At 44.9% G+C, this 23,108-nt stretch overlaps 1 protein-coding gene across 2 annotated transcripts in view; it reads left to right on the forward strand.

Annotated features, from left to right (window-relative positions):
- Nucleotides 1–23,108, forward strand: part of WWTR1 (WW domain containing transcription regulator 1) — a 135,438-nt gene that overhangs the window by 92,117 nt on the left and 20,213 nt on the right. For both annotated transcript variants that reach the window (XM_014569956.4, XM_006115932.5), the window contains exon 3: nt 17,937–18,142. In XM_014569956.4, coding sequence (XP_014425442.1) covers nt 17,937–18,142 — 206 coding nt within the window. The remainder of the gene's footprint in view (nt 1–17,936; nt 18,143–23,108) is intronic.

Here is a 23,108-nt window from a genome sequence, read left to right on the forward strand (position 1 = left end):
GCTTAGTTCGAATTAACTAATTCGAATTAAGTTAGTTCGAATTAGTGCTGTAGTGTAGACATACCCAGGGTGGTTAAACACTGGAATAAGTTGCCTAGGGAGGTTGTATTCTCTCTGGGTATGTCTACACTACAAACAAAGTTAGTTCGAACTAACGGATGTTAGTTTGAACTAACTTTCATAGGCGCTACACTAGCGCTCCGTTAGTTCGAATTTAATTCGAACTAACGGAGCGCTTAGTTCGAACTAGGTAATCCTCATTCCACGAGGATTAAGCCTAGTTCGAACTTACTAGTTCGAATTAAGGGGTGTGTAGCCCCTTAATTCGAACTAGTGGGAGGCTAGCCCTCCCCAGGTTTCCCTGGTGGCCACTCTGGCCAACACCAGGGAAACTCTATGCCCCCCTTCCCGGCCCTGGATCCCTTAAAGGGGCACGGGCTGGCTACGGTGCCTGTGCCAGGTGCAAGCCTGCCAGCACCCAGCCAGCAGACCCTGCACCTGGCACGGCTCAAGCCATCCACCCGATGCCCCCCAGCCCTCCTCCTCTTCCCGGGACCAGGCTGGCGGCTCCTGGGAGCTTGCCCGGGACCGCACGAGGCGGGCACCCGCCTGGGCTAGTGCGGACATCGTGGACCTCATCCACGACCTCCGCACTAGGCACAGGAAAGTGGCCGGCTAGGTCAGGAGAGCTGCCAGCCTGGCCACCCAGGAGCAGGTGTGCATGAAAATCAAGGTGGTCCACGGAGACCCCCGACCCTGAACCCTGAGCTTACAATGGCCGTCCTGGGTCAGACCAAAGGTCCATCTAGCCCAGTAGCCTATCTGACAACAGCGGCCAACCCTAGAGACCCTGGAGGGGATGGACCGAAGACAGTGACCAAGCCATTTGTCTCGTGCCATCCCTCTCCAGCCTTCCACAAACCTTGGGCAGGGACACCACTCCTACCCCCTGGCTAATACCACTCCATGGACCCAACCTCCATGACTTGATCTCACGTCCCTTTAAACTCTGTTCTAGTTGTAGCCTTCACAGCCTCCTGCAGCAAGGAGTTCCACAGGTTGACTCTTTGCTTTGTGAAGAACAACTTTCTGTTACTAGTTTGAAGCCTGCTACCCATTCCTTTCCTTTAGTGTCCTCTAGTCCTTCTTTATGGGAACTAATGAAGAACTTTTCTGTATGCACCCTCTCCACCCCACTCATGCTTTTAGAGACCTCTATCCTGTCCCCCCTCCGTCTCCTCTTTTCTAAGCTGAAAAGTCCCAGTCTCTTTAGCCTCTCTTCATATGGGACCTGTTCCCAACCCCTGATCATTTTAGTTGCCCTCCCCTCTCCCATCCTCTCTCTTCCCCTCTCCCACCTCCTTTTCCCAGTCTCCCTCAGTTTTGTTCAATAAAGACAGATTCCATTTTTGAACACAATTCTGCTTTATTTTGTACATCAAGAAGAGGGGCTAGGGAAGGGTAAGTGGAAGGAGGTGAGGGAGGAATGGGGTATGAGCCCCCGATCGGGAGGACTGGGCTGGCTCTGCGGGCTTCTGGGGGTGGAAGCTCTCCTGCAGCCCCCCAGTTGCCCCCTCTCCCCAGATGGCAGCCTGCGGCAAGTGCAGCCGGTCTGATGGCCAAGTGCTGTGATGTGCCCAGTGTGGGTACTCCGGGCAATCCAAGCTAGGACTGCTTTGCAAGCGGGGCACCCCTGAGAACTGTCTGTCCGGGGTGGGGGTCGGGACCCTTTAAGCACAGCCCTCGGCTAGCCTGAGACAGCATCTCCACCCTCTAAGTCCTAATCTGATGCCCTGCTGGCACTGCTTCCGGCCATCCTTAAGCCTGGTTCAGGGTCCACTTAATGTGGACATGCTAGTTCGAATTAGCAAAACGCTAATTCGAACTAGTTTTTTGTCTGGATCCGTTAGTTCGAATTAGCTTAGTTCGAATTAACTAATTCGAACTAAATTAGTTCGAATTAACGTTGTAGTGTAGACGTACCCTCCATCTCTGAAGGTATTTAAGAGCAGGTTAGATAGACATCTAACAGCAGGGCTCGACGACCGCGGCAAAAACCCTCTCGCCAGCCCTGCACCGCACATGTGCCAGACCCGCACTACGCATGCGCGCACCGCCGGTGAACAGGGCGAGTAGATAAGCGGATTTGTCGAGCCCTATCTATCAGGGGTGGTCTAGACCAGTGTTTCTGAAAGTGTACTGAGAAATCACTTTCAGAAACACTTTAACCTGGCCACCCCAGTTTGTTTATCTACCAGTGCTGCAATCACTGAGCCTCGCAGCTCCCATTGGCTCTGTTTCGTCCTTTGCAGCCAAGAGGAGCCGCAGGAAGTACTGGTCTAGACAGTACTGGATCCTGCCGTGAGGGCAGAGGCCTGGACTCGATGACCTCTCGAGGTCCCTTCCAGTTCTAGTGTTCTGTGATTCCTAACCTCCAGAAGTTTCTTTCCTCTGTTGTTCTGCAGATGACCCACACAAATAGGAGAAACCAGCAAAGGCTCCAATCCTGCAGTAGCATCAGTGTGAGCAGATCCCTGAACATGAGCACAGTCCTTTCTAGATGCAGTCCTTACAGGGATTTGAACAAGCTGATTCCATTGCAAGATAGGCACCTGTCTACTATATATTTGAGGGAGTTTGTTTGTCTGTTCAAGAACTCCTCTGAAACAGTAAGAGCTAGGACCACCAAATTCGGTTTATAGCTTCCTCTTATCATAACTTAAAGCAACATAAAAGTTTAGTTATGCAAGGATAATGGGATATGCCTGGAAAGCAATTGTTTCTCATGAAATGGAAAGGGAAGGGTCTGCTAGCAGGGACAATTATACTATATAATGACCACAGGGGGACAAACTTGAATCAAGGTCAGGGTTTAATTGTGCCAGGAAAATGGGATGTGTCTAGAATGAGATTGCTTCTTATAAAACCATCAGAAAAGAGACAAAATCACCATGAACATGAAAGGGGCTGGCTGGGGGGGTATGTCCCTCCATCCAGGACTGCCCCAGCCTCAAGCATCCTACCCCCCAGGCATCAAATAGGGAGGGTGGAAGTGTGACGGACCGCCTCTGCTTTATGAAATTGTCTTATGAATACCAATATGCATATCTCGAAGATGATTTGGACAAAATACCTCATGTAACCTATCAATTTTAATATCTCAGTCTGCTGGATCTGTATATCTTATTTTGGTGTATGTATCACTCTTGTATATAAAGTTAGAAATATGGGATATAGAATGGTTTATGGTTTTAAATGTGTGAACAGAAGCAAATGTGTTTTCCTCAATGTCTGGTTGATCACTTGTAAGCAGCCTCCTTTGTCCTTTAAGTCTAAGAAGTGGTTGGTGTTAGGAAGTCATGTTTCACTCACACACCCCAACTGGTAGGGTCTGATCAGGTAATTTTCCATGGAAGGGGAGAATGTAAAAAAGAGAATTCCCACCTGAGGGAATTTAAGATGCAAGGTTTTTCAATTTGTCGTCTTTGGCAGGCATGGCACTCCCAAGAAAATGAACCAGAGACACCAAGGAGAGGAAGTCTCCCTGACTTTGAGGTTTAGCTGAAATAAGAACAGTTTTAGGATGAGTTTGTAATAAGCTTGAGTGTGTGTTAGAAATAGCTATGCAGGTTTTTTTGTTTGTTTTAAATTTGTAATATACTTTGCTCAGCGTATTTTCATTTGCAACCACTTAAATCTTACTATTTGTACTTAATACAGTTATTTTTATTATTCACTCTGGCTGGGGAACACAGGAGGCAGACAAACTATGCACTTTTCTCCTACTCCCTGACAAGGAGAGGAAGAGGAAGAGCAAGCAGCCCTGGTACGAATCTCGGTGGAGGGAGGGCACCCTGACCACACCTTACGCACACACACACACACACATATACAAATGCTTCCCTGCCCAGAGACTAGATTTGTATTCTCTAGTCTTTCAGTTAATTTTAAGTTTTCATAAAATAGCATTGAAAGATTTTTGGATGGAAATGTGATTTTTTTTTAATGTAGGTGTTGACCTTTTAAAAGAAACCACTAAAAAAAAAGCCTGGTAAATTCTCTGAAGAAGCACTTAATGTGGTATAAATTATCTCATAGGGTATTACACTGCGATTAAGACATCCTTGACTGGCCCATGCCCACTGACTGGAGCTTCCGAGGATCCAGCTAAGTGGTTGTTTAACTGCCGCATAGAGGTTTGTGCTTGGGCTGGAGCCTGTGTTCTAGGACCCTATTAAACGGGAGAGCCCCAAAGCTCAGCTGCAGCCAGAGTCGAAATGTGTACACTTAAGTTAAACAGCCCCTTAGTCCGAGTCAGCCGGCACAGGCCAGCCGTAGGTTTTTAACTGCACTGTAGACATACCCACAGAGATTTACAGGCAGTCCCCGAGTTACGCGGATCCGACTTATGTCGGATCCGCAGTTACGAACGGGGCCCTCTCCCTGGTCTCCAGAAGACCTGGGAGAGGAAGCAAAGCAGCGGAGCACATGGGCAGCGGACAGCCCAGACGCGTCTGGGCTGTCCGCTGCCCGCGTGTTCCGCCGCTTTGCTCTGCTTTGCTCCCCGTCCCCCTGGTCTGCAGACCAGAAGGACGGGGAGCAAAGCGGTGGAACACGCAGGCAGCAGACAGCCCAGACGCGCGTCTGGGCTGTCCGCTGCCCGCGTGTTCAGCCGCTTTTCTGTGCTTTGCTCCCCGTCCCCCTGGTCTGCAGACCAGAAGGACGGGGAGCAAAGCGGCGGAACATGCAGGCAGCAGACAGCTGTCTGCCCCATGCATCCCCAAGTCAGCCGCTGCTGAAACTGACCAGTGGCTGACTACAGGAAGCCCCTGCCCCGGGCTTCCTGGAATCAGCCGCTGATCAGTTTCAGCAGCAGCTGACTTGGGGATGCCTGGGGTTCTTAAGTTGAATCTGTATGTAAGTCAGAACTAGCATCCAGATTCAGCCGCTGTTGAAACTGATCAGTTTCAGCAGCGGCTGAATCTGGACCCCAGTTCCGACTTACATACAGATTCAACTTAAGAGCAAACCTACAGTCCCTATCTTGTACGTAACCCGGGGACTGCCTGTACTTTTAGAAGAGTGAAATGTTGTAGAGATCATGTCCGCTGCAATATTTAATTTGTAAATGTTTGTAAAGCTGAGAATCAGCCTTGCTGGACTAGAGCTAGTAAAAGTATATACTGGGGTTCAATCAGTGGCCCCAGATAAAACATTTCATGGGCAAATGAACTTTGACTTGGAGTCAGAATGCATTGAGCCAGCACCTGCTCCCTGCTCCCTGCTCCCTGCTCCCTGGGGAGGAGAGCCTCAAACCTTGAGGGCCAGATCCAGGCAAGCTGTGGGCCATAGGTTCCCCACTTGCCCTGTTTAAAAACATACTGGAAACTTCCTTACTTTCCCTAGTTTATTTCAGGGAGATATTTGTTTTGATCTGGTTTAGTTTTCTAAAGGAGCATAATGATAAAGCTGCATGCTGTATGTGCAGATTACACATAAATAAAACCTGAAGAGCTAGGTCTCTGATTTAAGTACACAAAAGAAAGACACAGCAAACCTATTTATGGGACCTCATTCTGGGTGTGTCTAAACTACACCCCTCTTCATTTACATATTGGTGGCCGCCACATTTTTCAAAATGGGGCTTTTCGAAAAAACCACAGCAGATAAGACGGGGCATTTTCAACAGAACTGCCCCATTTCGAAAGATCTTGTACTCCAAAAAATGAGGAGTACAGGATCTTTCAAAATGGGGCATTTCTGTCGAAAAAGCCCCGCCTAAACTGCCTTTTTTTTTCCCGAAAAGCCCCGTTTCGAAAAAAAAGTGGTGGCCGCCAATATGCAAATGAAGCACGGGATATTTAAATCCCGGTTGTATTTTCACTTTCAATGTGTCTAATTTACATCCTTCTGCCGACAGAGGGGTGTCGTTTAGACATAGCCTCTGATTGCTCTTGTGCTTGTATAAATCAGAGGTGACTTTCATGCAGTTAAACTAGTGTAAAATTAGTTAGATCAGAAACAGGTCCATATTTGTCAAGATGTGAATCATTTATCAATCTGAAGGGAATTTTCTCACTAGGGAAAACTGATTTTCAAGTCAAAGTGATGTAATTCCCCATTTTAAATAAGATTTCTCTATGACTGCATGTCAGCAGATATCCTGCTAAAAGCACAGTTAAACAAATGGAAGCTCATATATCTGTTGAGCCTGGGAGATTAAAAATCATGTGACTGGCTAGTCACTAAAAATCATGATTTAAGGCCTGGTCTGCACAGCATGGTCAGGATGACATAAACATGGTCAGACTGACAAAGCTTCGCATTGACTTAGCTGTGGAAGTGTCTTCACTTATATTTGGCTCCCACCAATATAAGTGCCTTTCTATGCTGATTTAGTAATACCACCTCCCCAATCAGTGTAGAGTCATAGTCAATGTAATTAGGTTACTGCAGTGTTGGTGTAGGCATAGTATTACTTTTGTTGACTGCTACTGGCTTCAGGAGTCACTGATAATACAACCAATACAAGTGCTCCAGGTGAGCATGCAGTACCAACACAAGGAGCCAAACATGCACACACAAATGATTTAATAACTGTGGTGGTTCTGTGCCACCAGAATTTAGGTTGCCATAATATGATAGCGTAGTAGACATGGCTTTAATGACGACACTGGATGTCTGGCTTAAGAATGTAAAGGGGGTAACCAGTGCCTGGCACAGTTTAACTTAGTTTAACCGGTTAACATTTTAAACAGGATTTTTACATCCCTAGTATGGCTTATTGCAGGGCCTGGAAAAATATGGCCCAAAGCTGAATCCAGCTTACCAAGTCCCTGGATCCAGCCTGTGGTTGCAGCGGGAGCCTCAGTCAGGCTCTCTCTCTGCCTTGTCCCCACATACCTCTCAAAAAAGCCAGCTGAGGATCCTGATTGTCTGTGAACAGCTGCAAGCCTGGGAGGAGGGGGGAAGAGGAGCCCAGCTCAATATTGTACCTCCCATTGGCTGGCTTCTGGCCAATGGGAGCTGCCTGTTTGAAGACCAGGCAGCATGCGAAGTATCCCACCCTTCCTTTTCTCGGGCTCACAGTTGTTCAGAGACATACATGGTTTTGGCTGCTCTCAGTGGCTTGCTGGGGATGGAAAGCTTGGAGTCTCCCAGGCAAGCGTCTCCTGGCCAGATCCTGCCTCTGGTACCCAAGTCCCTCCCTCACCCAAGTTTCTGCCCCTCCCCCTCACATAACCCTCTGTCCTCTCTCCTGCACCTATACCCCTTCCCAGACCCTGCACCTCAATCCCCTACCCCAGGTCTCAAACCCGGGGCAGTTTACACTAGAGTGGTCAGGTAGGGCATTTTGGGACACTTCCTGGAGGCCACATCTACCTCTCCTCTTTTGAAGGCCTGACAATGTTTACTTGCTCTGTATGGAGAACTCCCATTGCATCTTCCCAGCTTAGCACGATGGCTCCATGCAGCACATACTCTGTTGTTTCTAGCCTAAGTTGTTGGACCTTCTGCTACTGTGGGTAGGGGAGACTGAGCAGTCCTAGCTGCACTTCAGCTGTAGGAACTTTGGTACATATGGACAGATTTCCCATGGCTTGTTGGATACGGGCTACAAAGAGGACACACACCAGTGCCGTGCAAAAGTAAAGGAGCTGAGGCAGGCTAGGGAGGCTAATTGTGCACTGCTGCTGTGCCAAAGACTCGCCGTTTCTATAAGAAGCTGAATGCTGTCTTTGATGGCAACTGCACTTGCACTTCCAAGAGCCCCATGGATACTTCAACAGGCCTGGAGATGGCATATAGTGGACTAACCCTTGAAGATGAAGTTGTGAATGAGGAGGTTGAGTTGGAGGATGATATGGAGCACACAGAAGAGTAGCAAGTCCCTGCAGTCTATCTGGTGTGCATGACCCAGGAGAGGGGAGCCCTGGTAAGTGATCTTTTTGAGTTGGTACTGTCCTCTGCTCTGTATATTCTAGAAGTGGGTGAAGGGATATAAATGTACAAGACTAGCTGTGCTCTATGCTCCCTCGCACCACTAAGCAATACCATGGAATAGTGAGTTAACGCCCACTGAGATTTCACAGGAATCCTCCAGAGAGATCTCTAGAAAACTTTACTACAAGTACTCACCAAGCCACTGCTGAAAGTTCCTTTGCAGAGATCATTTGTTCCTTCCCCCATTGTAAGAAACCAAAGCAGCACACAGGCGATCAGCATAATAACTGGAACTGAAGCTGCACATGTGCAGCAGATGCACTCTTGCATCCTTGCTAACCTTCAGGAATAAGATACCATCTTCAATGACCCCTGCCTGTGGGGAATGGTGATAAAATTTGCAATATAGTCCAGGGCCGGGCAATATTTTTTTATGTGGGGGGCACTGCAAGATTTTGTAAAGTGGCTGAGGGCCTCACTCTTCCATGATATTAATGGAGGAGGTGTGGGGCCTGGGATAGAGGTTGGGTGCAGAAGGGTGCTTGGGGTAAGGGAGGGAGTTATGGTGAAGGAGGCAGTTGTAACCTGGGGCACTGGACTGGGGTGCAGGGGGTTGGTTTGTGACCTAGGGCAGGGAATTGGGATACAGGATGGGGGAGGGGGCAGGGATTTGGGTTGTGAGCTAGTGCAGGAGGGGACTGTGATCTGGGGCAGGGGATTGGGATGCCAGATCTGGGAGGGGATATGGGTACAGGAGGGGGGCAGAGAATTTGGGTATATGGAGTAGGGGGTAGGGGTGGGGGGCAGAGGGTTGGGGAAGGGAGACCCTGAGGTGCCAGAAACTTACCAGCTAGCAGCTGTTCCTGAATCAGCCTCCCTGCCTGCCAGTGTTCCCTCTAAGCTGCATGGCAGCACAGCTTCCCAGGTGATTAATCAGCCCCACCTAGTCAGTCAGCTCCCTGCATGGAGCCCTGATCCTCTGACTGGGCAGGGCTGACTACTGTGAAGCTGTGCTACTGTGCAGTTTAGAGGGAACATTGCTGACTGCCTCGTTCCTGCACAGGCAGCAGCCATGTGCTCTGGTACCCCTTGTGCTTCGTGGCTGCCTGTTATTGAAACAGGCAACTCCTATTGGCCGGTTTCTGGCCAGAAACCGGCCAATAGGATTTTGCTGGGGACGGGAAAGCTTTCCTCCTTCCCCTCCAGACTCACAGTTTTTAAAGAAAAACTACCCCACAGTCACGTTTCTGAGAGGCATGCGGGTGGGACGAGGCAAGCGGGGAGCCTGCCTGGAGCTCTCCACAGAGTCCGTGGGCCGGATCTGGTGGCTTGGCAGGCAGGATGTGGCCCACAGGTCATATTTTGCCCAGGCCTGATATAGTCCCTAGTCACCTGCTGCAATCTCCTTAAAAAACATCTAGACACTTTGCCTCATCTTGAGCACCCAACCTCCTGGTATCCCTGACCAACTCTCCATGTGTAGGGTGTTCATCAAGATTTGTGCTTATCAAGTGCAGCAAGAAAGAGAATTGTATATTTTACTATAATGATTCAATGCTGTGTGTTAACTAACAATTATGGATCTGTGTATTGTTTCTTATGCTTTTGTAGATGTGCCTTTTAGGTGAACGCCCTACACACTAGTGGAGCATCTCTGCCAGGTAAGGAAGAGACCAAGGCAGAGGAAGGAGGGAATGTTCCCATCTTCAGAGGCTGAAAAAAGAGAACACAAGGAGTGGAGAAAGACCCTGAAGGAAAAATAGAAAGACAAGACAGAAAGGAGAGTGAGGGGCATGTTGTAAAGGGTCAGGACTGGATGATAAAAGTGTGGAGAAGCAAAAAGGGATTTTGAACTCCATAATCATGCTCCAGGCAAAACGTGTATTTGTTTCCCCCTGCAGCCGATACAGAACTGCTTTCTATGTCCTCCCCAAACTCCTACCACTCATTCCTCATCTCAGTACTCCCTTCACTTGATCCCTTCAAACAACTTTCAAAATAATAATTGAATTTACACACAGTCATGAGAGCCTACTCTGCCCTGCACTCTTATATCTCTTCCCACTAAACCCTTCATATGAGTTGTGAATAAAAACAAACTCTCTTCATTCGTCTCCTACATGTGGTGGTTGCTGCTAGTATCAATTTGATCATTTCCTGACTATATATCCCTATCAGGAATCATCACAATTTTCATGCAAGGCAGCAAGTTAATGAAGCATGGCAGAGTGCCACATGGAAAGACAGACTACTGATGCTCATTGTCAAAATGTGACCTCAAAGCCTCTCTAATTCACATAGCCCCCGATTGTGCCCCTCTAACAGCCTTAATATCTGGCTGCTCAGATTCAGCAGCCAGGTGACCCACCTTCATGCTTCACCTCAGAGAAAACTTCACCCTTAGCCTCACCCTTAGCTGCAGTGTGGGCAGCAGGCTGTTATGACCATGGGGATATATTCCTCATTTAGGTCTAACCTGTTATAAAGGCAGCACCAGCATGCTTTTAATCTACAAAAGTACATTCTACAGTCATTCTGCACCTGCTTAGCCTATTATTGAAGCGCTTTTTGCTGTTGTCCAGATTTCCCATATAATGCTTCACGAGTCATGGGAATGAGAAGTATGCTGAGTCTCCCAGGATCATTACGGGCATTTCAGCAGCCCCCAATGGACTCTTCCAGTCTGGAAAGAAAGTCTCTGCTTGGAGCTTTCTGTACAGACTAGTGTTCCTGAAGATGCATTCACAATGCACCATCATGCACCACTTCATGTTGATGGCAGTGAAACACCTATGCTTACCTACAAGCACCCACAGTACTATAAAGAAGTACCCCTTTCTATTGATTTACTGTATCACAAGATGGTCCAGGGCCAAAATTAGAATGTGTGTGCCATCTGTTGCCTCATTACAATTAGGGAATCCCATTGCTATAAAACCATCCACTATTTTCCATACTTGCCAAGAATCACAGTCCTGCATAGCAGGATGTGATTAATGATCCTGCACACTTGCGTTATCATGGGCCCAATGGTCAATTTCCTGACTCCAAACAGTTGTGACTGACTAGTAGCATTTTGAAATCTCCAGTTTCCACACAGTGATTGCCGCATCACTGGGGTGAGTTCTGCATACAGTTTCAAGAAGGTGGCTTTCCACATCTGAAAGTTCTGCAGCAACTGCCTACCATTCCAGATCTGCATAATGATGGCACCACTTGGTACTTGTTTCCTGAGCCCAAAAATGATGATCCGCCATGTTCAGCTGTTCCATGAATGCCAGAAATAATCAGGTGTTGTTTCTTTTCATGGCATATAGCAGGTCAGGCAACTCTGATTCCGGTTCAGACTGGGTGCTCATGATCTACTTACTGCATGGCCATCTGTGGGGTGTTCATAACTGTGACCACAGCAGTAGAGAACAGTGCAGGATCCATCCTTTTAGACAGAGGTGGCTGGCACACAGTAAACAGGGGCTGTTGAAAAAATGCTGCCAAATGCAATTGAAAGTCCATGGAAAGCTGGGAGAAAAACAAACTACATCATGGAATTTTGAGCCCACGGCCATGATGCACTGCAATCCACTCCATCTTCCTACAATTCCTAGCTTCAGAAGGTGGCGAGTAGCACAGTGGGATAGCTACCCCATAATGTACTGCTCTTACTTCGATGCTAGAGCATCAACTGTGGACACGCAGAAGCAATGTAATTAAACCAGTTTTTGACTGTGTACTGTGCATCAACAAAACTGCGGAGTGTGCAGTTTGAGCAGTGCTTGCTGTTTTGCAATAGTCCCTGTTGTTCATTCTATCTTTATTGTTTTCTGCAATACTCGAAGGCCAGATACTCTGAAGGTCAGACATCCACGTAGAATAAATTTCATCCTAGCCTAAAGACAGGAAGAGATAGCAGTTTAAAATGTGGCTTTCTTTGTGATAGGTGCAACAATGAGAGAAAGATAAATATAAAAATCTCTGCTCTTTGTAAGACAGTGTTCTGAGATTAGAGATGTTCTTGTTTGGAGAGGGAAGTTTGTCTGTGTAGGCTATTTCTTGACGGACTGATAATGGAATATTGCAGAGAGGTCAATAGACTTTTAAGGAAATTTGTGCCTGCCAGCCATTATCCAGTCTGGATTCAGACATTGCATGTGGAGAACTTTATTGTTAGTTATTATTTTGGTTAGTTGGTCGGTTTTTTGCTTTGTTTCTGTAGGGACGGGGATGAAGTACACTGTTTGAGTGCTCATGAAAAGTACTCGATTGACAACATTGGAAATGGACTTATTCTACCCATGGACAATATGGAGCACAAACAATTGTAGTGCAGGATTCCCCACTGTGCCCTATCTCTTCTGTTGGCCCCAGCCCCTATCCTGGAGATATTCACATATAGGAATGAATGTAAGATTTAGTCCCCATGCTCAAATCAGTCTCATTGCTGACAGTACCAGTTCTGATTATGTTTTATGATTACGTGCTCAACTAAGGAGCTGTATTGCAACTATTATTTTATTTCACATATATCATTGAACAACCACGCTCTGGGTATGTCTACACTACCACCCTAGTTCGAACTAGGGTGGTAGCGTAGACATACCCTCTGAGAGAATTCTGCCCTGATAGGGGATCCCTGAATTTGAACAGAAAAGGTTACATTGCTTTGACTGACATAAACTCTCTGACCAGTCTTCTTTCTGGTGTTGTTTGGGGAGCATTCAGCTAATTTCAGTGGAACTAAATTAATTTTACAGGGGGGGGACGACTTCCCCAGCTCAGCTTCCCCCTGTAGATCTATCCTCCAGCATCTGAATATTCCATCAAGAGTGTGCGTTGATGAGTCTATTCCAAATCTAAATCCTCCCACAGATAGGGTTTCAGATGTTAATAAAATTTACAGAGTAGAATCTAGATCAGTAGTTCCCAACCTTTTCGAGTATACGGACCCCTTTTCAATCTATTAAAATTTTATGGCCCCCCCCAAACAATATAGCTGTTTTCAAACATTCCATTACTTGATAATCATTTGACATGTATAATAGTTCATGTTATCTAAACAATTATAGTAGTATTGAGAGATAATACAGGGTGTCCACATTAAAATGTAACAACTTTGAGGTGCCATGTATCTTTATTGAATAAAATTTTATTGGATCCACTGATTCATTTTTGCTAACAGCCCAACTAAACCCTTTCTGACACTCTAATAGCTTTTGAAAGGTTAGAGTGGAGTGATGTATTCACGTAACATGATCATTTCAAAAAAGAGGAAAAAATGGTAAAAAGTGACTGAGCCATTTATAAGCCGACTCCAGAGGACAGTCGCAGCTTGTCATCTTCAGTGTGGGCTGAGGGACATAAAGACTGCAGGGCATGGAGCTTCTCAGCTCCCATTGGTTGCTGTTTGCTGTTCACAGCCAAAGGGAGAAGCTCTGTGCCTGCAAGCACATAAACTCAGACAAATGTCCCAGCAGAGTACAGCAGAGACCACAGCACTTCCCAAGGTCACTTCCCAGCCCAGCAAGGCAAACCGCTGGTGCACTGGGACATTTATTTATGTGGAGTGTCTGCCCGCTGGGAACCTGTCAGCTTCTTGTCCCTGCCTTTTGCTGTTCTGGGTCAAGGGGAGTGGCAGGAAGTATTGGCCAGCACATCCCTTGACCCACGCTGCTTCCTTAGCTCCTGCCCCTGTGTCCCCTGCCTATCCATGGAGAATACGGTGAGGGAACTCTCATGGCCAAAGGCAGCTCCTGCCCCAGGATTCCACCCTTGGCCAGGCACAGAGCCCTGGGGAGAAACAAAAAAGAAAAGGAAAAGGAAAGTAAGGATCAGGGGGCCCACCGCAGGACAGAGGGGTGGGGGAAAGAGCTGGAGCATAAATGGCAGCGCAGCTGGTGGTGGGAGGATAGATGATCACAAACAGCGAGGCCTAGGTAAGAATCACCTGGCAGAAAGTCCCAGTCATGCAGTAGGCCCGATAGTTACTGTTAAACTTTCTGTGGACTGCCTGCAGTACCATCACACACCACCTTGGGTCTATCAACCACAGGTTGGGAACCACTGATCTAGATCATTATAAGACATTAACTATAATATATCAGGCACTCTGTGCATACAACCCAAGATCTTTGAAAGATTTACATATGCCTCTGTTGTAAACAGGTCTGAATTAGTCTTTGTAATCTCTAATTTATTATATTCTGTAATTTATTATACTTTTCATTTTGAAAAGAGACTAAGGGCTTGTCTACACACAGCTAAATCACTGTAGTGCTTAATGAAGACTCTACCTATCCTGATGGAAGAGCTTGTGATAGCTGCATAGCCACTCCACCTCCCTAAGAGGTTGAAGCCCTCCCATCAACATAGCAGTGTCTACACAAGGGGTTAGGTCAGTATAACTATGTTGCTTAGGGGTGTGGATTTTCCATACGCTGGGGCTATGCAGTTAAGCCAACTAAGTTTGTAGTGTACAACAGAACTTAAACTGTGAACTGTAAAGTTAGACTTATCTGATTCAGTTGACCTAGTGGAGTTACACCAGTCATGAATTCGGGGCGTTCTGTATAGTAAAAACTTCTTAATGTTTGCATTGGGAAAGGCACATGGAATACAGTGTATATTCTCTCAACAAGGGGTGTTTTTTCTCTCCTAATTTTGCCAAAGAGTTTGGTTTAATATACCAGCAACTTGTAAATTACACTGTTTTGCTATTCAGAACAGTTCTCATACTGTAAGTACAGATGGCTGACTTTCCACTGACTGCAGCCCAAAACAAAGTAACTGAGGCCACGTGGAAAAAGAAGAGGCACTCTTTGTTCAAAAGACACAAAAACATGTGCCAGGAAAAGTGAGCAACAGACAGCTGATATGTACTTACTACTATTTCTTTAGTTTTTTAGGCATGAAATTTCTCATGATTCAGATTAACTCTGTTTATTATTATTTCACCTACCCTGAAATGTGAACTGTAAGAATTTTAATAAATAAATGAACTGAAAGTCTATCTGTTTTCATTGCAGCTCTTGCTGGTATCTGGTATTATCTTCTGCTGAACTGCTTTCATTACTTACAAGACGCACACTTGTCATTGGTTCTCATCATATAACATTCCCTCTCTCTATGGTATTTTATGGCTCCCATTATGTTAGTATTGTTATGCCTCACAATCTTAATGTGTTTTATCAATACAAAACTCACATGAGGTAGGGGAAAAGCGATCATTTCCTATTTTACAGATAAGGTCAAGAGAAAGTAATCAATAAAAGGCTATGTCTGTGCTAAGCCTCCCCCACCCTGGTTGGTGTAACCTGCACAACTTTGTCTATGCAAATAGTATAGTTGAAGTTGATATACTTACCAGGGTATCTTCTGTGCAGTAAGGTGAGTAAGGGCTGCTCTCCTATTGACTCTAGCTACTCTTTTCACCCTGGTGGAGTACCAGAGTTGACAGAAGAGCGCTCAGGGCTTGTCTAGACTGCATTCCTCTCTCGAAAGAGGAATGTGAATGAAGCAGATTGAAAATTCAAATGAAGTGTGGATTTACAAATCTCATGCTTCGTTTGCAAAATCACGTCCGAGCGCTTTTTTGATAAAGGGTTTTTTAAAAAAAACCCTGGGCTACGTCTACACTGGCCCCTTTTCCGGAAGGGGCATGTAAATTTCACTAGTCGTCGTAGGGAAATCCGCGGGGGATTTAAATATCCCCCGCGGCATTTAAATAAAAATGTCCGCCGCTTTTTTCCGGCTTTTAAAAAAGCCGGAAAAGAGCGTCTACACTGGCCCCGATCCTCCGGAAAAAGTGCCCTTTTCTGGAGGGTCTTATTCCTACTTCAAAGTAGGAATAAGAGCCTCCGGAAAAGGGCACTTTTTCCGGAGGATCGGGGCCAGTGTAGACGCTCTTTTCCGGCTTTTTTAAAAGCCGGAAAAAAGCGGCGGACATTTTTATTTAAATGCCGCGGGGGATATTTAAATCCCCCGCGGATTTCCCTACGACGACTAGTGAAATTTACATGCCCCTTCCGGAAAAGGGGCCAGTGTAGACGTAGCCCTGCAGTCTAGATGGAGTTCTTTCAGAAAAAATAACCCTTTTTCGAAAGAATCTGTACTCCTGAAAAAATGAGGTGTGTACAGGTTCTTTCAAAAAAGGGTTGGTTTTTTTTTCCCCCGAAAAACCCTTTTTCGAAAAAGCACTCAGATACGATTATGCAAATGAAGCGTGAGATTTGTAAATTCACCCTTCATGTGAATTGTCAATCTGCTTCATTTGCATTCCCCTTTTGAGAGAGAAATGCGGTCTAGACATAACTTCAGAGATCAATTTATTGTGTTTAAGCAGATGTGATAAATCAACCAACAGTGGATCGATCTCAGTAGAACTGATCTACCAGGTAATGGAGAGAAGTCCTTAGTAACCTACATACCATTGAGGATCTGGGTCTAAGTGATTTCTTTCAAGGAACAAATCAGTTTCATTTTGTATGTGTGGGAAGTGATTGTCTAAGAAGGAGTACTGCAGAAAGAGATCTAGGGGTCATAGTGGACCACAAGCTAAATATGAGTCAACAGTGTGACACTGTTGCAAAAAAAGCAAACATGATTTGGGGGTGCATTAACAGAAGTGTTGTGAGCAAGACACCACAAGTCATTCTTCTGCTGTACTCTGCACTAATTAGGCCTCAGTTGGAGTATTATGTCCAGTTCTGGGCACCACATTTCAAGAAAGATGTGGAAAAATTGGAGAAGGTCCGGAGAAGAGCAACAAAAATGATTAAAGGTCTAGAAAACATGAGCTATGAGGGAAGACTGAAAGAACTGGGCTTGTTTAGCTTAGAAAAGAGAAGACTGAGAAGGGACATGATAGAAGTTTTCAAGTATCTGAAAGGGTGTTACAAGGAGGAAGGAGAAAAATTGTTCTCTTTGGCCTCCGATGATAGGACAAAAAGCAATAGGCTAAAATTACAGTAAGGGAGGCTTAGGTTGGACGTTAGGAGAAACTTCCTAACTGTCAGGGCAGTTAAACACTGGAATAAATTGCCTAGTGAGGCTGTGGACTCTCCATCTCTAGAGATATTTAAGAGCAGGTTAGATAGACATCTGTCAAGGATGATCTAAACAGTGTTTGGTCTTGCCATGAGGGCAGGGGGCTGGACTTGATGATCTCTCAAGGTCCCTTCCAGTTTAGGTATTCTATGTTTCTAAGGTCATACTGGAAGTCTGTAACAAAGCAAGGAACTGAACCTGGGTTTCCTGCATCCCAGACTAGCCCTCTCACACATGGGGCAGCCTTATCTCCTCTAAAGATGGAAAGTTGTGGGAAAAAAACTATCAAGACCACAAACTCTTTCTACAATGATTCTGTCAGTAAAATAAACATGTAAATATTGAAAATATTTCAACCAAGTCATTACATATTGTAGACTTATGTACAAAATAATGTATTGAAATTTTTAAACATCTGTATACTTTACTAATAAAATGTTAGGTAAGTATTAGAATATATCAGGGCTTAACCTAAACGGAACTTTTGTTTTTCAATCTTAAACTGTGACAATTATTAAATGATTACTAATGTCAAAACTCGTCAGAGAGAGTAGTTGCTATTTATCCATGTGCCAGCAATAACGGTACACTGAACACAGATGGGAACATGTGTGCTGTGCCCTCTGTTATCTTAGGCTAAGTCTACACTGCCACTTTATTGCTGTGCAATTTTCTGTCTCAGGGGTGTGAAGAAATACCTTCCACCTCTGAGTGCAGCAAGTTACAGTGCTGTAAAGTGCCAGCATGAACGGGGCTACTGGCACTGTTAGCTACTTCTGTGGTGGAGGTGGTTTCCCTGGAGCGCTGAGAGAACTCTCTCCTAGTGTTTCTGCCCTGGGCACACACTGCTGTTTTAAACTGCTGTGCTTTAAAGTTTTAAGTGTAGACAAAGCCTTACACTGTTTAAATTCTATTTAACATAACTAGGTCTAATTGTTGGGGTTTTTTTACAGTAATGAATCATCAACACCAGCAACAGATGACACCAAGTACAACCATGTCCCAGCAGAGCCATCCTACCCAGAATCCTCAAGGGGGGTTGTTGAACATGCCCAATGCCCTGACAACCCAGCAGCAGCAGCAACAGAAGCTGAGGCTTCAAAGGATCCAAATGGAAAGGGAGAGAATTAGGATGCGCCAGGAAGAGCTCCTGCGACAGGTACTGCTACTCTTTCTGCAGATATTTTTAATTTGATGCATGGAAGTGTGTGTTGTGGTTTGTGTGTAGAAAAAACAACAACAAACAAGTACAGCCAAAATTAACTTTTCTTTTATACAAAGGGAACCAAACCAGAAAAGTCTTAGAGATCATACAGGCTACGTCTACACTGGCATCCCTTCCGGAAAAGGGATGCTAATGTAGCACGTTGGAATAGGCAAATCCGCGGGAGATTTAAATATCCCCCGTGGCATTTGCTTTAACACGGCTGCCGCTTTTTTCCGGCGTGGGGAAAAGCCGGAGAAAAGCGCCAGTCTAGACGTTATTCTCCGGAAAATAAAGCCTTTTCCGGAGGATTTCTTATTCCTACTTTCAAGGACTGCTCTCCAAGCAATATTCTCCGGAAAAGGCTTTATTTTCCAGAGAATAACGTCTAGACTGGCGCTTTTCTCCGGCTTTTCCCCAAGCCGGAAAAAAGCGGCAGCCGTGTTAATGCAAATGCCGCGGGGGATATTTAAATCCCCCGTGGATTTGCCTATTCCAAAGTCTACATTAGCATCTCTTTTCCGGAAACGGGTGCCAATGTAGACACAGCCACAATGTTTGTGTTTCTTTTCACATACCACACTGAAAAGAACATACCTGCTTATTTCTGCCTCTAGCAGTCCTTAGAAATGTAAAGGTGCAGTATACAAAACAACAGAAATCCTGACAGTTTCATAACTAAATATACAGTAGGTTTAGCAACAAATTCTGCTCTTTTGCAACTATGTAAATCTGGAGTAACTCTGTTGATCAGAGTTGAATTTACACTGATTTGAATGAGAGCAGAATTGCTGTAGCATTACCCTGTGGGCCAAATCTTGGTCTCAGTAAAGACAATGGCAAATTTGTTCCCAACAGTCTGTCTTAGGGGTTTGGGGCCAAATTTTATTATTGATGGTATTTTGCCCTTTGATTACAGTAGAGCTTTGAGTTACATCTCACACAAACGTGGTCTGGGTGGTAATTTTTCCAGGGCAGTGTGATTTTTTTGTTTCTTCTACATTTGTGTTTTCTTATTTTTAAGGATCAGCTTTATAATGACTCATACAGTACAAACAGATATGTAGCTTCCTTTACACTGCTTTAAGGAAATAAACAGTTTTAACAATTGCAAAGGATGTGTTTCTTCTGTTAGGGAGTACTCTCATGGTGTTATGTTTTACACAGTATATTAATCAACTTCCTTAGAGAACACAAATAACCTGTTTCCTTTAGGAACAGTGTGAACTGAGTATGTTTTATTGAGGATATTACGGTCATAGACAGTAGCCTTGTAAATGGGCAATCAGAGTTCCAAACATCTAACAGAATGGTGCACTTTCACCAAAGAAAAATTTTAGAAAACTGTTGCTTTAATTATTATTTCATGACTACAGTCTTCTTGTGCCTAAATACATGTGGTTATTTCAGGGTAACATTTGTTTATCTTATATTTCTAAATACAGTATCACATTCCTTGGCAGCAAATAGAAGTATGTTTTCTCTTACGGTAATGACACCAATTGGCACAATATTTCTAGTGTTTTATTAGTGTGCTGTAAATTGTAGCAATGTTTATTTGCTTGCAATGGTCACTATCACAATATAATTTTGAAATTCCTTATTTAGACATTAAATATGTCTTTTATAGTGATTGGTGCAAGTAGCATAGGTAAGCACAGATCAAAACCCCTTATGTGAACGCCCCGGGACTGTGGGAAAGAATGGCAGGATCTGGCCATTGATTGGTCACAATTAAGTGAACAATATCAATCTCTACTTTTTTTTTTAAACCTAAGGAGGTGAATTAATGAATATGTGTTCGTGATGACCATAGACTGGAACATTTAGGGCATATTGTGGGGAGCAAGCAGCAAAATAGTCATGCTTTTGCAGCTTTTGAGAAGGAAACAGAGATCTGAATGATCAAAGTGGATGTTACCAGAAAGGCAGGTCCGCCCATAGAGAACCTAACTTCTTTTAGGACAGATGGAAAATTTCTTCAAAGCTGCAAATTAAGGGCAGGCTGTTTTGTTTCTCCTTGTCGATATGAGGCAAAAATGTAATGAATGATGATTGCCTCCTTTTCCTCCACTAGCATTACTGATAAAATGAATAAAAAGTCCAAGATCCTTCCAGAACATTTTACCATTTATTGCTGCCACTAAATTTGGGAGAGCTCCAGTCTGGAGTTCTTTTTTCCTGGAGTCTTATTTAAATTATCACAATATTAACAATATTGTCTACAGATGGTTTGCAAAGAATTAACAAATTTCTTCTATTTTGGGATTTCCTAGGTATAGCTACTAGTGCAGATTTTGGCTCAGAGTTACAGGTTCGTCTATAAATTATGGTGTTCTGTACCAGCACAGGAAGGATTGCTAACATAGTGAGAATTGGATGCCTATTTTAACTATATGATGTAAAGTGCACAGATGGACAAATATAGCAAAAGAGAATTTGTAAGTAGCCTTTCTAATAAAACATGTTAATTTGCCTCACTAATATTTACAACTCCTTTTATCCTATCTTTCTGCAAATATTTGTATGAATACATTTAAAAATACTTTTAAAAGATTGACTCAAGTCAGCTGGAAACTTTGCATAATATCATTTGGCTACATTTGTAACAAACAAGAATAAAAATCGAAGATCAAAATGCAGTCCCATATAGGTCTGGATCCAGCAAAGCACTTAAACACATGCCAACTTTTAAGCATATAAATAGTTTCAGTGCCTTCCGTAGAACTACTCAAATGTTTGCAGTTAGGCATATGCTTAAGTACCTTGCTGAACTGAGGCAACAAAGCAGAGATAACTTTGCTGAAACCAATGGAATTTTCCATGCTTATGCCAGTACTGAATTTGGCCCTTGAAGTTTAGACTTAATACTGCAAACATCTTGTACCTAAATTCTACACATACCTCATACAAGTCCCTTAGATGCTGCAAGATCGTTTGTGGCCGCAGCCGGGAGTCATACTGTACTGCTTCACATTTGAGCACAAGCAGGAGAGCTGACAGCCTCGCAGGTTCATGGGCAAGGTGGGAAGGGAGGGCTGCTCTGTGCTCCTGGAAGGGATGGGGCTCAGGCAGAAATGGCAAGGACAGGGGCAGCCAGCCCTCAGCACTTGCTGGACTGTGGCATGCCTTCCCGCCCAGCCCTCAAAGTCACCCAGAACACACTGCACAGCACTCTGGTGGTGATTTAAAGGGCCCAGGGCTCCAGCCACTGTTGTGACTGCAGCAAAGGTGGCTGGGAGCCATAGGACAATTGCGCCCTCTCTCCCCCCGTCTATGGGCCTGAGCGCATGTATGATGAACTACTGAGTGTTGTCCTCCATACTGAGCAGGCTGAGTCCGCTCCACCTCCCAACTGCATCTCGTGTCCACCTCTGCTGGTGCCCCAAGCTGTATCTCCACTGGCCCCCAGCCCTCAGCTGCAGCTCTGCTCTGCCCCCTGGTTAACCCCCAGGCCACCTCTGTCTCCAGCCCCAGTTCCTCCCCCATACCCAGGTCTTCCTTTAACTTTGCCTTCAGCATAGGCTTCAGCACAGGAGGGGGCTTAGGGCACAGACAGGTCCCATTACTGGTAAGGGGAGGCTCAACAGGAAAAGTTGGGGTACCCCTGCCCACTAGAAGATAAAGGGTAAAAGACAAAAAAGTATCTCTGCAGTCTGTAGCTTGTAGTTTTAACCAACAGGAACTTTATGAACTTCCTGTCAGCAATCAGAGAAGTGCTGAGGCCTAGCAGTATGATGGCATGTAGCAAACCCCTGAGGGGCTTCCTTGTTAAAACATTGTTATTCCTACCCTAATCCTTCACTGCTGCTTTTGCTTTTTTAATGCAACCTGTCTAAGAAAAAAATGCTGAGTAAGTGTAAGCACTTGGTGCTAGGCGACCGAAATGAGGTGAAAGGGTTGGGTGAAGGGGAGTGGAATTCTTTTGGCAGGACCCTCAAATCTCCTTTCAGTTTGACAGCAGCTGCTGGCTGGCAGGCTCTCTGCTCTCATTCCTGTCTCTGCAGCTGCTCTCCTGGAGAGACACACCCAGCCGTGAAGGAATAGAGAGTTTTAGGAGGTTTCTGGTTAGAGTGGTGTTGTTCTTTTCTCCTCCCCTTCATTATAGCTGAAACAAAAGACAGGACTATGTAGCACTTTAAAGACTAACAAGATGGTTTATTAGATGATGAGCTTTCGTGGGCCAGACCCACTGCCTCAGATCAAATAGTGGAAGAAAATAGTCACAACCATATATACCAAAGGATCCAATTTAAAAAAATGAACACATATGAAAAGGACAAATCACATGTTCATTTTTTTTTAATTGTATCCTTTGGTATATATGGTTGTGACTATTTTCTTCCACTATTTGATCTGAGGAAGTGGGTCTGACCCACGAAAGCTCATCATCTAATAAACCATCTTGTTAGTCTTTAAAGTGCTACATAGTCCTGTATTTTGTTTCAGCTAAACCAGACTAACACGGCTACATTCCTATCACTATCCTTCATTATAGGATTGCATTTGAAAAAGCAACTGTTCTCTTTCCTGTAGCAATTGAATGGGGAGCTGAGCAGTTGGGCTGCATCTAGACTGGCATGAATTTGCGGAAATACTTTTAACGGAAAAGTTTTTCCGTTAAAAGTATTTCCGCAAAAGCGCGTCTAGATTGGCACGGATGCTTTTGCGCAAAAGCATCCGTGGCCAGCCTAGATGCGATTTTGCGCAAGAAAGCCCCGATCGCCATTTTAGCCACCGGGGCTTTTTTGCACAAAACAGTTCTTCCCTGTCTACACTGGCCCTCTTGCGCAAGTATTCTTGCGCAAGAGGGCTTTTTCCCGAGAGGGAGTATGAAAGTATTTGCGCAAGAAGCACTGATTTTGTACATTACAAAGTCAGTGCACTTGCGCAAATTCAAGCGGCCAGTGTAGACAGCTGG

The sequence above is a fragment of the Pelodiscus sinensis genome, chromosome 10 (assembly GCF_052426305.1).
Source record: "Pelodiscus sinensis isolate ZL-2025 chromosome 10, ASM5242630v1, whole genome shotgun sequence".
NCBI classification, from domain to species: Eukaryota; Metazoa; Chordata; order Testudines; family Trionychidae; genus Pelodiscus; species Pelodiscus sinensis.